At 38.9% G+C, this 16,162-nt stretch overlaps 1 protein-coding gene across 2 annotated transcripts in view; it reads right to left on the reverse strand.

Annotated features, from left to right (window-relative positions):
- Positions 1 to 10,120: 10,120 nt before the first annotated feature.
- The window catches only part of TSC22D2 (TSC22 domain family member 2), a 40,691-nt gene continuing 34,649 nt past the window's right edge, over positions 10,121 to 16,162 (reverse strand). For both annotated transcript variants that reach the window (XM_089509057.1, XM_089509056.1), the window contains 2 exons: positions 14,549 to 14,600; positions 10,121 to 11,678 (listed from right to left, as the gene is read on the reverse strand). In XM_089509057.1, the coding sequence (XP_089365183.1) occupies positions 11,415 to 11,678; positions 14,549 to 14,600 (316 nt within the window). In that variant the 3' untranslated portion in view covers positions 10,121 to 11,414. The remainder of the gene's footprint in view (positions 11,679 to 14,548; positions 14,601 to 16,162) is intronic.

The raw sequence follows: 16,162 nt of genomic DNA on the forward strand, positions 1-16,162 counted from the left end.
CCCCCCCCCCCCCCCTTTTCACAATTTCTGCATGGAAAATAGGCATGGATTCCAAGCATTTTCAAGAGTGCTGTTAAGTTCTCCTTTGCATTTTTGCTACAACAGTGAATTTTGCAGGAACAATCAAGATTTGTTTTTAAAAATCAGCAACGTTCAGGTTTCCTGATGAAAAGAGGAGGAGGAAAATAAATAACAGAAAAATAAATAAAACCCTTTCACCTTTTCCTCATGCATTTCCCTGGGATGGATTTCTGCCTAATGCTTGTGCACTCTGTCTTTTTGGGTTTGTTTTGGCTCTTTTCTTGTCTGCGCAGGCACCTAGGTAGTATTGCTGAATAGTGCTAAAAAAATAAAAATAAAAATAGACCAACTGGCAGGCAGAGCTGGTAGCAGGGAGCAGCTGGCATAGCTCCTTTCTATGCACTTATAGTGCCAAACACCCTCCCCTCCTCCCCACATTGAAAAGGTTTTGTTTTCTTTGTTAGCTTGCTATCATGTGATGCAAACACTGACTGCAGCAGTTGATTGACTAAGCTGGTGCTGTCACACAGAAAACAAAGAAGGGGCTTTGCAGTGAGAGGGAAATGGCTGATAGAGTGCATAAAGGCTAGCAACAGCACATATAAACAAACAATGACACTTCACACACACACACCACACTCTATAGGCCTATTTTCCCAATTGGCAAAGAAACATTTACAACTATTTCTGGATGGAGAGAAAAATCTTGGGTTAATTGTAATTTGTGCTACTAATCATCCCTGCCAATCCTGCTTTTACTGCTAACACTCTACATAAAAGGTAGTTAAAATCAGATAGATCTAAAATAATAACTTTATGAAAGTCTACTAAAAAGGGCAGTAGTAAAAAGAACAATCTAAACACTAGTTGTTCTTGAAACTTAGTTGTTCCTGAAAGCTAGTAAAATATGTACCGTTTTAACTGGCACCTCAAAGACAAGAGTCTAGTGAATGACTGTATCCCTAATGAAAGTGAGTTTTAGAACAAGGGTACTACTATAGAGAAAGCCCTGCTACATGTGGCAGCATACAAGCTCTACATCATGTGGTAGCATAGAAAGCCCTACAGGCGACACTAATTTGGAGCACCATAAGCAGAACTTCCTTGACAATTATCAGATCCAGGATAGGTTGGTAATGGAATTTTGGATTAGAAAGAGAGCAACTGGAGAAACTTTCAAATACAACTATGAACAGGAGAAGGGTTAAAGAGTCACAGTTTCCAGTTCATATGTGTCCAGAGGAGAGCAACCAAAATGGTCTGGAAACCATGCCCTATGAGGAGCAGCTTAGGGAGCTGGGTATGTTTAGCTTGGAAAAGAGAGGGTTAAGGGGTGACATGATAGCCATGTTCAAATATTTGAAGGGATGTCATATTGAGGATGGAGCAACTTGGGTTCAAACTCATACATGACTAAAGTTTGCTAGTGATTTGAGCCTAGTCATTATGGCTCAGTTTAATCTATCTCACAGGATTTCAGAACAAACTTGCAAACTATCTCCTCTTTCATGTCTGCACTTTAAATCAGGAGTAAGTGGTGGCTTAGTGGTTAAGATGCCAATTCTGATGATCAGAAGGTTGGCAGTTCAAGGCCCAAGTGCTGCATCATGGGTTGAGCTTCTGTCATGAGTCCCAGCTTCAGCCAATCTAGCAGTTCGAAAGCATGTAGTGCAAGTAGATAAATAGGTACCACTTCGCAGTAGGAAGGTAACATTTGGTGCAGTCGTGCTGGCCACATGACCACCGGATTCATCTTCAGACAATGCTGGCTCTTTGGCTTAGTAATGGAGAAGAGAACAGTCTCCTACAGTCAGTTATGACTAGACATCTGTTGGGGTGCTGTGACTGTGTATTCCTGCATGGCAGGGAGTTGGACTGGATGGCCCTTGTGGTCTCTTTCAGTTCTAGCATCTAGGCAATTCAGCCAAACTATTCACTTTTTCATCAACAATTGGGTCACAGAGCATATTCTTGCAACATCTCATGCTAATTTAAACAGTAAATGAAAAAATGTTAAATTGATAAGAAAGTAATGAAAGATCAAGAATCTGCATAATGTTCTTGATCTTGGAGAGTCAATGTGTAACAAGCTTTCTTATCTTGCTTCCTTTCCCTGTCATAAGGGCTAGGGTGAGGTAAAGAACCTGTAGCTGCCCAGTTCTTGGACTACAACTTCCATCACTCTTCACCCTGGGTCATTCTGACTGGGGTTGAAGGGCACTGGAGTCCCACAACATCTTGAAGGCTGCAAATATTTTTCTTCTGGTTTTGTACTTTGGTTTGTATACATGCTAACTGTGGTTACACTTAACCCTGGAGGCCATGAAATCATGGCTTGTAGACCAATTTCGCATTATGGTTTGGGGACAATTCTAGGTGGCCAAAGTAAGCTAAGTAGAGTGGAGGGAGAATTCCAAAAGAAGAGGAGGAAAGGTGGAATATTTGAACGTGTATCACTAAGAACCCATTAGTCCAACATAGTGGAAAATGTTATCATATTAAAAAAAATTCTAGACAGACCAGATCCAAAATATGTTGTCTGAGGCAAAAAACAAAATGGCACCTATCTCATTCTATGTACAAAAGTCAATTGGACTAACACTTAAATCTTTCTTCAGTACTGAGGGTGGGAGAGCATGTTACTTATAGACAACAAGTTATCTTAGAGGACAAAGAGTAGACCACATAGTTCATAGATCTCTATTCCTCCCTCTATTACTTTGTTGTTGTCTTCCAACATCTGCTGCCAGAAACAAGTATTTCACTCTTCCTAATGGTAGGGCCAGTCCTGAGTCTAGAAATATGTCAACTGACATAAGATGTTTCTATGAAAACCCCTTGTGTATTGAAAGAATGTGGGTATGGTTATGCCATAGTACTGTCCCCCACTACTATAGTGGGCATCCACTAGCAGGACCTTTGCCCACATTCAGCTATATATACACACAACTTCTCCATGCAAGAAAGAAAGAGGATTCTGACTGGCTCACGTTTCCTACTCATGCAGAACTCTATCTTGGTGTGTCAGTACACGTGTAAGGCCTGTAAAGCCACTGCACACCTGCCTGGTATCCCGCCCCCCAATTCAGCTTCAACTGAGTCACAAGACTCCCAGGAAAGGAAATGCATTTACAGCTCCCCAAAGAGTTATCCAGGCATAGACCATACAGGCCTCAAGAGCAAGGATGGGAATTGCACATTTTTGTGGCCTTAAAACCTTCCCTAAATTGGAAAAAAGGGTGAATTGCTGATCTAGTGGATAATGATTCTCATCTAAAATGAGGCAAGGATGTATCTTGTACTTATATAGAAATCACCGAGAACTTCTGAGGTTGCTCACTCCTGCTTTGGAAGGAGGGGTATTTAGATAGTGAGAAGCAAGAATGAAAATGCTCTGCTCCTTGGTGTTTTTGTTAACTATCCTCAAGTTGTCCCTGACTCATGGCAACCCTATGAATAAGACATCTCCAAGAGCCTCTGCCCTCCACTGAACTCTTTAGGTCCTGCAGATTCAGGCCTGTGACCTCTTTGATTGAGCCCATCCATCTGATACGCGGTTTGCCTCTCTTTCTTCTACTTTTCCTAGAATTATTGTCTTTTCAAATGAGTCATACCTTCTCATGATGTAGCCAAAGTACAACCGTCTTAGTTTCGTGTTCTTGGCTTCCAGGAAAATTCTGGCTTGCCAGACCCATTTGTTATTCCTTTTGGCCATTCACGGTATCCTCAGCACTCTTCTCCAGCACATTTCAAATAAGTTTATTTTCTTCCTATCCACTTTCTTTATTGTCCAACTCTTACATCCATACATGGTGATGGGGAATGCAATGGCTTGGATGATTCTAACTTGTTGTATATCTTTACTCTGTTCAGTTGTATATGTTTACCTAGGATCTTGTCTAGTTCTTTAATTGCTGCCCTTCCAATTCCTAGTCTTCTGATTTCTTGACTGCAGTTTCCATTCTGGTCAATATTTGGGAAATCTTTTACTATTTCAATTTCCTCATTATCTAGGTTGAATTTATGTAGATCCTCTGTGGTCATTATTTTTATTTTCTTTATGTTCAGCAATAACCCTGTCTTTGCACTTTCTTCTTTATAAGTAATTGTTCCAAGTCTCTGATATTTTCCACTAGTATTATAGTGTCGTCCTTGGTGCTACCAAGAGGAATTTAAGATGGTTATGCCATTTGGAGCAGGACTTCATCAGGTGTGCTAAGAGTAATAGGGCGGGTTTCAAGCTCTCTATAACTCTTAATTGGGAGGTCCCAGTTTCTATACTTAGTAAGACTGACACGCCATATTTTTTAAAAAATGTATCTAATTGTGATGCCTATTTTTATTTGTTTGTGGCTGGCTGAAATGGAAACAGCTGGGCTGTGAACAAGTAGAACTCAAATGACAAAATCTGGTGATGTAAATGGATTTTCCATGTTCTACAATCTGAACTCAGTTTGAACTGCTGGTTTTGGTGGACTGAGACATCTTCTTCAATCATTTGCAACAAGAATTGTTTTAATAGCTACTTAAGAAATGGCACACAATAAAGAAATGCTACACTGAGCTGGAGAATGCTTGGTCCTTCAGATGTTATTGAACTGGAAAAACCAACAGCTCTAGATAGCAGAACCAATGGTAAGAGATGAAGGCATGTATAGTCCAACATTATCTGGAAGGCTTCATCTTTACACTGTATCATTACAACTGCCAGTGTTAACAGTGGAATATTCAAGTCTGATTCATGGAAGATTTTGACAGAGTGAGAAGTGCAACGAATATGTGATGAATGAATTTCTCTCTCTTCTGAGTTGGATCAGCTATATTGTTATGCATATTCACAGTCTCTTTAGGGCTGCAGTCCCATGCACACATGGGAGGGTATTCCATTGAACTCAGTGCGACTTAAAATTCTGTAGAAAATTAGCCAAAATTATTTCATTTTTGGTAGGGCAAAACTAGGGATATAATTCTGTGCTCATATAGTAGCATGGCAATTTACACTACTTGCATTGTTGCCAAAACTGTGTCAAAAGATTCACCCAACTGTGAAAATGAAATTACAAGAGTATTTAAGTGTTATATACCATTTAATGCCATCACATTTGCTCATTTCCAGCATGCTCCTTGGGTGATCTCAGGCATGCCTTTGACCTGCAGAAGCTGTTCTGCTATACTTACTTAATTCATGAATATTCCACACAGCTAACAAATTGAATTTCAGTACTTCTCCCAAAATAGGATATGGCTGTGCACATATGTTACTCCGTTCACTTGTCAAAGTCTGTTACATAAAGTACAAAAGATTTTGACAATTCTTATGTCTGGATAGTTTTCTGTGGAAGATAGGTGTAATTTTAATTCCAAAACTCTTAACAGAGATAACTGTTTATAGAACTGATAAAAAATAATTCACAAATGGTAACTTATAATGAACTAAACAAGGAAAGGTTGCCTTTCCAAAGCTTAGCCAGAAAGAAATACTAATGGAGAATACTAGTTTCTCTAACATTCATTTTATTCTTGCTGTTCAATGAGTTCTTTGCCCTTGCAATTGCAACAGGGAAGGTCTGGATGATGTTAGTAGCTCATATTACTCCACATGAATTCACAAAGCCTTCTCTTGTACTTGTCCTAGTCATTTCCCCTCCCCATTACTCTCATCAAGTGGTCAGTAGCAAGACACACCAATTCTGTATCTATTAATAACAGCTGTCATGTCAAAGGTAGAATTTGCAAGCTTAGAAATGGGGGCGAGAAACGTGTGGCTTCCAGCCTGATTTCATGTGATTCTTAGCATTATGGATCTCTCCCACATTACAGTCCCACTATTGCTTTCTGAACAGACTGTGGATGTTATCCCATGGGAGGAATGTCTCTCAATTTCAAAAGAAAAGAAAGTAGGGCCAATTCGAAAATGAATGCTATTACGCGGATGGTTAGCAAACGCACAGAACACAGTGCCCATCCCAAAGCCAAACTAGGGCAAATGCAAAAGAAATTATCATATGAGTACATACCCTTCGTAGTTTAGAATTCAAATTAGCATTCCTGCACATGTGCAGTGAGGGCAGAATTGGATTGTGACCTTTTTACACTTCCGGGGGGTGGGGGGGGTGGGGTGGGGGTTGCTTCCGGTTCCTGTGGTTTTGCCTTGTTTCACATTATTTGTTCATTCATTACCCTTTATTTCACGTTATTTAGGCAATTCACCAATTCAAAATCAGTCCAAAGCAATCTTGTACTTGGTTTAAGCATTGGACTATGACTCTAGAAGGCAGGGATCGAATCCCATTGGTGACCTAGTGCAAGCCGCTCTCTCATTGTCCTCAAAAAATGACAATGGCAAACCCCAGCTGAATAAACCTGCCCAGAAAACTCTGTGACAGGGTTGCGAGAGAGAAACAGAGAGCCAATCCCTTCCCTCCAGTTGGAGAGGATGAGTTCTGCAAAGGGAAAGAGACAGAAAGGGCTGAGGAGGAGGGAGGGAGGCTGTGTGTGTGTGTGTGTGTGTGTGTTTGGGGAAGGAGGGCTGCTTCATCCCCAAAACAGCTCCAGAACTCCAAGAGAAAAGTCCCCCCACCCAGAGGGAGGGAGGGAGGGAAAAATTGCAGCCATCAGAGCTTGGGAATTGTAGTCTGATTTGATGGCAATCCAAGGGCAACCGAGACATACCTGCCAAATTCAAATTGAATGCAACTTTGGATTGGAACAGGATTTGTAAATTCTGTATTTCCCAAATTTACACATCTCGCGGTTCACCCTGGACTGGATTTAAATTGACCTAGCATTGACTTTGATTATGTGTGATAACCTCTCGCGCAAAAACATGAAACTCCAAGATTGCATCCAGGATCACACTGCATTGACCTTCCAATTTCCCCGTTTCCTCCCTGTGATAACGACCTGTATCAGTCTCTGCATGAACATACACTAGAGGCAGGGAAAGGAGAGACAGTTCAGAGTTGTGCCATCCTGCCCACCTTTGGATTTGGTTCTACTCCCCCACAACAAAAGTTTTCAGATGAGTCAACAGTACAGGGAAAAAGTTACCAGCTTCTGTTATAACGTTTGGGTCTACAGTATGTTCTGGGTTCATTCTAGACTTCAACTTTTCCAACTTCTGTTCTGTCTACTCTAAGCATCGCCACAAAATATAGCAGACCATCAATGCCACAGTTTATGACAAAACAATTATCCTGCCAAAAGTGTATTATGGGTCATTACATGGAATTTTCTGCACACCCAGTATAAGTCATGACAAAATGTTCTGCAACTTGCTACTACTCACAGGGAAATTGGCAAACAAAATTTTGGCTTTAATGCTTGTTGCACACTGCTCTCCAACTTTATAAACATGCAGTTACTTGGTGTTCTCTGGAATCCAGAAAAAGCTGTCCCTAGATCTTGAACTATTTGTTGTTGTTAACTGCCTTCAAGTCGACCCTGACTCATGGAGACCCTGTAGATAAGACATCTCCTAACCTCCCTATCCACCACTGCTCTGCTTAGGTCTTCTAGATTTAGACCCATGACTTCCCTCTGGTCTATCCATTTGGTGTGCGGTCTTCCTCTCTTTTGTCTACTTTCTACCTTTCCTAGTATTGTCTTTTCTAGTGAGTCCTGCCTTCTCATGATGTGGCCAAAGTACATCAGCCTCAGTTTCATCATCTTGGCCCCCACGGAGAGTACAGGCTTGATCTATTCAAGGATCCATTTGCTGACCTTTTTGACTGTCCACAATAACCTCAGCATTCTACTCCAGCACATCTCAAATGAGTTGATTTTCCTCTTACCCACCCTCTTCACTGCCCAGCTCTTGCATCCATACATAATGTTGAATACAATGGCTTGGACAACTTTAGCACTCAGTTGTATATCTTTACACTTTAGGATCTTGACTAGTTCTTTTATAGCTGCCCCACCCATTCCTGGTTCTTACTTCTTGGCTTCAGTCTCAGATCTGATCAATGTTTGAGCCAAGGTACGCAAAATCTTTACCTCTATTTCCTCATTGCCTAGTATGAATTTATATAGGTCTTCCATGGTCGTTTTTTTTGTTTTAGGTTCAACAGCAAGCCTGCCTTTGCACTTTCTTTTTTGACCATCTTTAGTACTTGTTCTAAGTCTGTGATGTTTTCTGCTAGTAATATGGTGTCAATCACATATCTTAGGTTGATGTTCCGTCCTGAATTGTACTAGTTTAATAGTATCATCTCATCTATCTACATACATAATTTTATTTCTGGGCCAAACCACACAAAAATGAAACTTTAATATTTTGCTGGTCATACATTAAATTAGCTTGTTAAATCGTTGAATCTCCAGTGTTTACTTGGGCTGCATTAACACTGCAGAAATAAGCCAGTTGGACACTGCTTTAACTGCCATGGCTCAATTGCTATGGAATTCTGGGAACTGCAGTTTTGAGACATTTAGCCTTCTCTTTCAGACTTTTAGTGCCACAAGAAACTACAACCTCAAGAATTCCATAGCATTGAGCAATAGGAGTTAAAGTGGTGTCAGACTGGATTATTTCTGTAGTGTGGATGAAGTCCAGGTCATTCAAGAATCCTTTCTTGTTGACTAAAGCCTACATTTTGGATGTAACTTGTTTTCTGAAATATGACCTGAAATAAAACTCAAGAAAAAGAAATCACGGTGTCCAGGTTTTGGTCACATTGATCAGGGTGGCACAGAAAGTAGATCAGCATCTATTGCTAGATCACTGGATGATTTGTAGGAAATTGACAAAGATTTCCATGTTTCAATTCCTTAACAATTGCAGCAACCTAATATCGCCATTCACCACAAATTATACTACATAGGGTAATCTGGAGTGTATTTTTGTGTTTAAGGAAAGTAAGCTTTGCCCAATCCAACTCACAAAGCAAATCCCTTGGCTCAGAAGTCACTGATTGTAAGTATACAGTCACCCCTCCTAATGCACAGATCTGGGACCTTGAATACTTATGGAGGGGCGACCTCTGTTATTTCCAATGGGGTGTGCCCCCACGGCATGTCCCTCAGGCACAGACCTCATTCAGGCCTATGGGGCTTGGATATGCACAAGCTTCTGTTTTCGCATGCCCGGGGTGGAGTGGGCTGGGGGTGGAACAGATCCCCCACGAAAACGGAGGGCAAACTGTATGTCATTTGCACAGGCTTTGGTTGGAAGAGCTTGTTGGTGCACTAAACAAGTAGGTGAAAATTTGCCAATCTCTGAAATAGACTACTGGATATCAAACAAACTTGCAGCATTACTTTCCACTTAGCCAAATAAAATTTTATTTTGTTCATCAGAACTTTTAGAAAAGCATTTGAAAATGATTGATCTTCTGAGGAATCATATTCTGGTCTTCGAGTTTCAACAAGCCTGTGAAACATTTGCTCCCACCCCCCCCCCCCCTTATTTTGGAAATCAACTCCCAGAAGCCCCAACCAGCATGGCAAATAGAAAAAGGTTATATGGGTTGTACTTCAAGTCATTTGGAGAATCACATAATCGACTTTCTCCTCCACTTCATAGGGTTTATTGTGTGTTTCTTCATGAGAACTTTAAGATCAGCTTAACCAATGTGGTTTAGGCAGTAGTCTTTGGTTTTACCGCTTAAGTAAATTCAGGATCTTTGCTTCACTCTTTCAAATGGTATCACCTACAGTGACACAAACCTATAAAAGAAAAAGCATATTCTATTTTATACCCTTCAGGTAGTAAACTGGAGTAGAGTGTCAACTGCAAAGAATCACTACTACTGACCATTCCTTGATTACTTTATCCAGGGATAACTGAAAATGTTAGAACTATTTATTAAACTTTTCTTGAATTAAAAAAATGTTCAGCACAATCTTGTGTTTATTCAGAAGTCCCATTGTGTTTAATGGAATGTAACTTTGTATAGGGCTGTAGCCCATGTATGTTTCATCTATCATTTTCAGACTAATTCTGAACAGTGACTTAACCAGTCTTCACATTCTGAACACATGTTGAGCCAGATCTTTCAACAAAACTGCAGTTTAATTTCAGAAAGTGTTAAAATATATTGTACATCAACTTCTGACATACTACGTTAATATACACAAATGGTCTCTTGAAACTGTATTTATGAAATGTACATTTTAATTTAAATACTCAGTATACACTGCACTTAATCTGCATGTTGCATTTATTAAATACATTAAAATCTGCAATGTAACAAAACGTTTTCTGCATACGAAATTCAAAACACCATTTTTAAATGAACAAAAGATGGCTCACTTCATTTTTAAACTAGTGTGTGATACACCAGCTCATCTCCACCAACACTAGCTGTTCTTTCTTTTTTTATTTGACATTGTTCACAGACTATTACATATCACAATAAGAGTGCTGGATAAAACATGAGGTACGAAAGTGGTTCAAAGATTATAGGTCATGCAGATCATGCTAGACAGCAAAGAAAAATGTGAATGAGAACACTAAATAAAAATACATAAAGAATGTGCATTATAAAATAAAAACTCAATTACACAGCTTTGCTTCTTTGGTTACAAAGTAGGTTGAACAATTTCACAGCTTTTTATTCCCACCCCAAAAAAAATCATACGAAATGTCAAAAAGCAGAGGAATCATGGCAATTTCTCTATTAGAAAGTAGAAACAGAAATGAGCAAAGTTTTCTTCATCAAAATAGCCCATCAATTATTATATCACAATGACTGGAGACTACCTGTACAGATGCACTATGTCTTCATACTTACACTATACAAAAATTTACATTCAAGCTGGGTCTTAACTACTGAAAATAAATACCAAAAGGTAAATTGCCATTAGTGTTAGAAATATGCCAGGATCCTTTTGTTCAATTATTGCCTAAACATTTTATCTATTAAACTCAATCCTATCAATTTTTACTGATACTTACATTTATTTTTTTTAAAAAATTAAAAGTTCTGTGACATTGTTCATGTACATTATGAATAGCAGCCCTGTAATAAATAAAACACAAACAAATGAAACTAATGTAGGCAAAAGTTACTTGTAATTGAAAGAACAGTGGCTCTAAAGATGAATTGTTACTATGTGAAAAGCAAGGCTCAAAGTAATCCATGAGTAATGGAAACTTTGCAGAGCCCTACCAAAGCTCTTAAAGACCCCACTCATGTGCACCAAATAAATGCAGACTTTTGCATTGTAACTCCTATCAGCTCCCCTTGTGCACAGATGGCATTACTGGATATCAACTATAAAGTATGACATCTCAGTTAGGGAAAGTTCTTTGTAGAATGATTGTCTAATACTGAAAAGGCCGAAATACACAACTGAAGCATGGCTACTTGCTTTCATATAAAGTGGAAAAAACACCAGTGGCACACAAGGACAGATTGCTTTCAGTTTCTTAATGAGGCAAGAAAGCTTTATGCTGAGGAGACATTCGGCTGCTGCGGAGGTTGCGTTGGCTGCTGAGGCTGTGCTATCGCTGTTTGCTGTTGTTGAGAAGTGCTACTAGGGTTGGCCTGTTGGGTTGAGAGCTGGGATAACTGATCATTGTTTGAGAGAGATTTTAACAGTGCATTTTCCCGTTCAAGTAAAGAGTTTCTTTCAACTAATTCTTTTATTTGTTCCTTCAGTACTTCCACTTCTTCTCTGACTGCATACATCAAATGGCTTTTCACCAGATCCTGTAAAATGGCAAATCATTAATTGAAGCCTTCCATACACAAGGAAATTGTAAATTTCAAGAAATCAGTCATAAGGGATTAACTATGTACCCACACTAACATAGGATAAAGTTGATAAGGAAGCCAACTCACAAATCACCTTTAAACACCCAGTGATACAGTACATACTGTATCTTGCTTCTAGGAAGTCAGAACTGTTTCAAATACAGTTGGCCCTCTGTATCCATGGAATCAACCATCCATGGTTTAAAAATATTAAAAAATATATTAAATTCCAGAAAGCAAACCTTCATTTTGTCATATTTAAAAGGGTGACAGCATTTTACTACACCACTGTATGTAATGGAACTTGAGCATTCATGGATTTTGGTGTTCGCAGGGGATCCTGGAACCAAACCCCAGCAGATACCAAGGGCCCACTGCACAAAGATTATTAGGGTCAAACCTCGGTCATATTAAAAACATACTATGTAGCTGTTTGCCTTTTTATGCAAAAGTAACCACTGTAACCTCTGAGCTGGACCATCTGTGCATCAGCAATAATATGGACACTGAAATTCTTGTTCCCATCGGATATTGAAAATTAAGAAGTCCCATAGGGGTGCTTTTAAAAAAAGAAGTATTAGTAAACACTGTTCCAGGTTGAGTATTGGGATGGAGTATTGAACTTCTCTTCCCATGCATTGTGGTGCCAAACTGGGCCGAGGTTCTCTGCTTACTTCTGATTAAAATAAAAAAGCCTGAGTGCTATGTACTCAAAACAGTGTCATATCCCTTGCTCTCAAAAAACTTGATAGAAATAGTGATACTAAACAATGTTCTGGTTTAGAGAGGTCTAAAATAGCAGCTGAAGACACTTGCTTAAAAAAATAGTACTATATTTAAAATGGCACCCTTCTTTCATGAGACTCAGGCAGTTATTTTAGCTTCAACACCACTGGAAAATTGATTACACAGAAAAACGGGAAATAGTTAAAGACATCAAAGCGGTTTCTTGGCAGAACAGGGAAAACAACTTCCCATTTGGTGACAAGCAAGCCGCACTGAGGGAGTCTTTTGTAAAGGAGATCAGGACTGATTATTTTTTCATGTTTTCCATGGGGCTCAACCTACTACCACAGGTACATGTAGGCAAATGGAATGAAGCAACTGCTGTAAACTGAACTTCTGGTTAACAAAGTGAAAATCAATTTGTTAAAGACTAATAATCCCCAAAGACAATTTTTTTAGAGAAACTCTCTCATATTTAAGAATTAATCCTTTTATTCTTCAGTACCACTATGTATAGCTATTCTAATGTGCCTGTAAAATCACTCCCAAATTTGCCACTGTTTGGCTTTGAATTCTGCACATTCTTTATGATTATGCATGAATGCAGCCTTTGTGTACTCTTATTTACAGCAGTGACACAGAGGCCAACAGAACTGGAAACTAATCCACTTGCACTGCAGGGAACCCCAACAGCTCTCTGTAAAACAGCACATGGCTATAGATACCACTGGGGATCACCAGACTTGTACAATTTGAATTGAGTATTTAAGTAGTAATATCTGTCATATATATATATATATATATATATATATGTCTAAAGGGCAATTTCCTCTTTTATGGGCATGCCTCTTCACTGGTACCTTCAAAGGTCCTACCAAGGAAGGATTTGCCCTTCAGAAATTTAGTGAGTGACAACTAGCCATAGGACCTAAAAAACAAAACAAAAAAATCAGCAGTGGCAGTCTACCTTTAGAATATGCTGTGTCATTCTGCCAACAGATACAGAGCAAGGAGATAAAAAGATATATGCCAAGCATTTTGTATGCATTTAAGCTGACATTTGGGTACTCATCTTTCACTTCTTCCCCTCTGAATTTGAATGGAGAGCATGAGAATTTAAGAGTTTATCTTCTAAGCTTTCTGTAAACCAGAAACCTTAAATATGATGTGCTTTTCAAATCAGTGTTTCTGGTTTGTTCGTATGGACAGCCAAACTGTAAGGACTAAAGCTGGAAGATTTTAGATAGCAATATCTGCTGCAGAATCTCAATTTCCTTTACACAAGCTAAAATACTTAGTAGGATGAAAGTTAGCTGCTCTGTCATACGTGTATCATTTTAACATTGCTACAAGTTCATAAATATACTGGGGACTGGAGTACATTTGTTCTTGTGGGCTTCAGTGTTAGTGCTCCTTTATTTATAAAAAGTGCTTACATGGCACTACACAAGGACAAAAAGCAGACACGTCTACCATGTTCAGGCTACACATTGCACTATGCTTTTTGTACAAAAACTGGCTGTTGTGCAACAACTACGTGGAGCTGTTGGTTGATGAATAATTGTGTTTTAGGATTTTCTTTCTGAAAACGTCTCAGTAAATGCCCTACAACCCATCGAAGTAGATGAAGGCATCCAGCTCCACATTAAGAGAAGGTGTAAGAATACCGTATAGACTCGACTATAAGTCGACCCCATGTATAAGTCGAGGGCAGGTTTTGGGGCCAAAATTATAGATTTTGATATGACTCGTGGATAAATCGAGGGTAACATTTAGGGGCATGTAACAAAAGATAAAAGGATGAATAAAAGGAAAGCAATGCCAAAGAACTTACAAAATTTCAGCAGACATAACTGTTTGTGCTCACACAAAAGGTTGGATGGATGAGAGAACAGAAGGGAATCAGTGCTTCCAGGACAGATTAGGCTCTTGCCTTTCACCAGGGGGTTGTCCCCTTTTTATAAGCGTTAAAGTACAGGACTTAAACTGAACCATGGATAAGGCAACCCAGGTTTTGGGGGTTAAGTTTTTGACTAAAATTTCTAGACTTACAGTGTACATGTGTATATACAGTAAGTACTAATTCAGTTTTTACTTACCATTGCCTGTTCTATTTTGTTGTCAATGGCTACAACACTCGCACCAGATGCACTGTTTAAAAGGGGAGAAAAATACAGGTACATGAATTCCAATGACCACTGGAATGTTGCACAATAAAACTGGCTGAAAGGTAAACATTCTTGATCTGTTTTATTCCAGTTTCCATCATATTAACAAGACAACTTAGCATTTATATAGTGCTTTTTCTTATACCTTGGTGATATACACAGCTCTAAGGCAGACAAGTCCTGGTCTCCATATACTTAGGAACAAGCAAACCATTAAGATTATATTTCAGAGAAAGAAAGACATATTTAAATCCCATGAAACCCAATGGGAATACAGCACTTCAATGCTTTCAATGGAACTCAGACATAGTTTGTTCTTGTCAGATTTGGCACAAGGTAAACCTATGCAGTCTATGGCCTTGTGGACAGATTTCTTGGGAGTACAAGGAGAAAGGTGTTGCCAGCTCTCTTGGTTGCCATGGTTTGCTACTTTTGAGCACCTCTAATGTGCAACTGCAATAGTTCACAATCATAACCAAGCCAACCGCTAAGGTCCTATTGTGTGAGTGCAAGTGACACTTCAATATGTTTGTTCTGTTCAATATGACACGTTAGACAGACAACTTAGGTATTACTCTATGGTTAAAAAAAGAAAGAAAGAAAGAAAGAAAGAAAGATGATCTTTGATAAAACCACACTGTGAGAAAAGCCTACTGTAATTTGGACTCTCCCAACTCACTGTGGACCAACATAAGAAATGAGATTTGCTGGAATTTTTTAAAAAAAACCAACTAGTAAAGAGTGTGTTTAGTACATGTTTTTCCGTACAATACTAGCACTTAACTCCCACTGCATCAACAACACTTACATTTATTTTTCTTCTCTATTGAAAAAAATAGGAGTTGCGAGTTCAATGTAGTCTGGACCATGGTTCTAGAACTTTACTCCTTTAGTTCAAGACATACTAGATAATCAAGTAGAGAAGATCCATTCATTTCAGAATGTTTAGCCCTTGTTAGCAATTCTTTCCAAAAGCCCAATAAAATAAAGTATGGAAACAGCATGTTTTGTTTGTTCTTCACCACAACAGGCATGTAATCCTTCTAGACACTCTATGTTCATGTTCTGTAACCACTGGTTAGTGGCCATCACTCTAGTCAGAACAACTTACTGCATTAAATTAATGTTGTTGTTTTTGTGGTGGTAGTGATGATGTACCTTCAAGTAATTCCCAACTTATGGCAAATCTATTATTCAGAGAGGGTTTCCCATGGCCTTTCTCTGAGGGTGAGAGAATATGACCTACCCAAGCAGTTTCTAAATCTCATTTTTCTGAAGTAAGCTTATCTAAAGGCTTCAGAAAAGCGCTTTGGAATTCTAAAATTATCACAACTTAATTTATTATAGATAATTTTTTTGCCAACTGTAAAATCAAACATTCTGTATTAACTGCTAAAACAAATTGCATCTAATAATAAAGATTACAAAAGAATTTAATTTCAAGTGATGCCTCTGCAGAAGAGACATAGCGATGTCAATGTATCAGAGACCATCTAATACATACCAGGGGATATTGGGACCAGCAGTTTTCCTGCCTTTATGTGG

The sequence above is a fragment of the Sceloporus occidentalis genome, unplaced genomic scaffold, assembly GCF_023333645.1.
Source record: "Sceloporus occidentalis isolate IW3139 unplaced genomic scaffold, rSceOcc1.0.p SCAF_2, whole genome shotgun sequence".
Taxonomy (NCBI): Eukaryota; Metazoa; Chordata; class Lepidosauria; order Squamata; family Phrynosomatidae; genus Sceloporus; species Sceloporus occidentalis.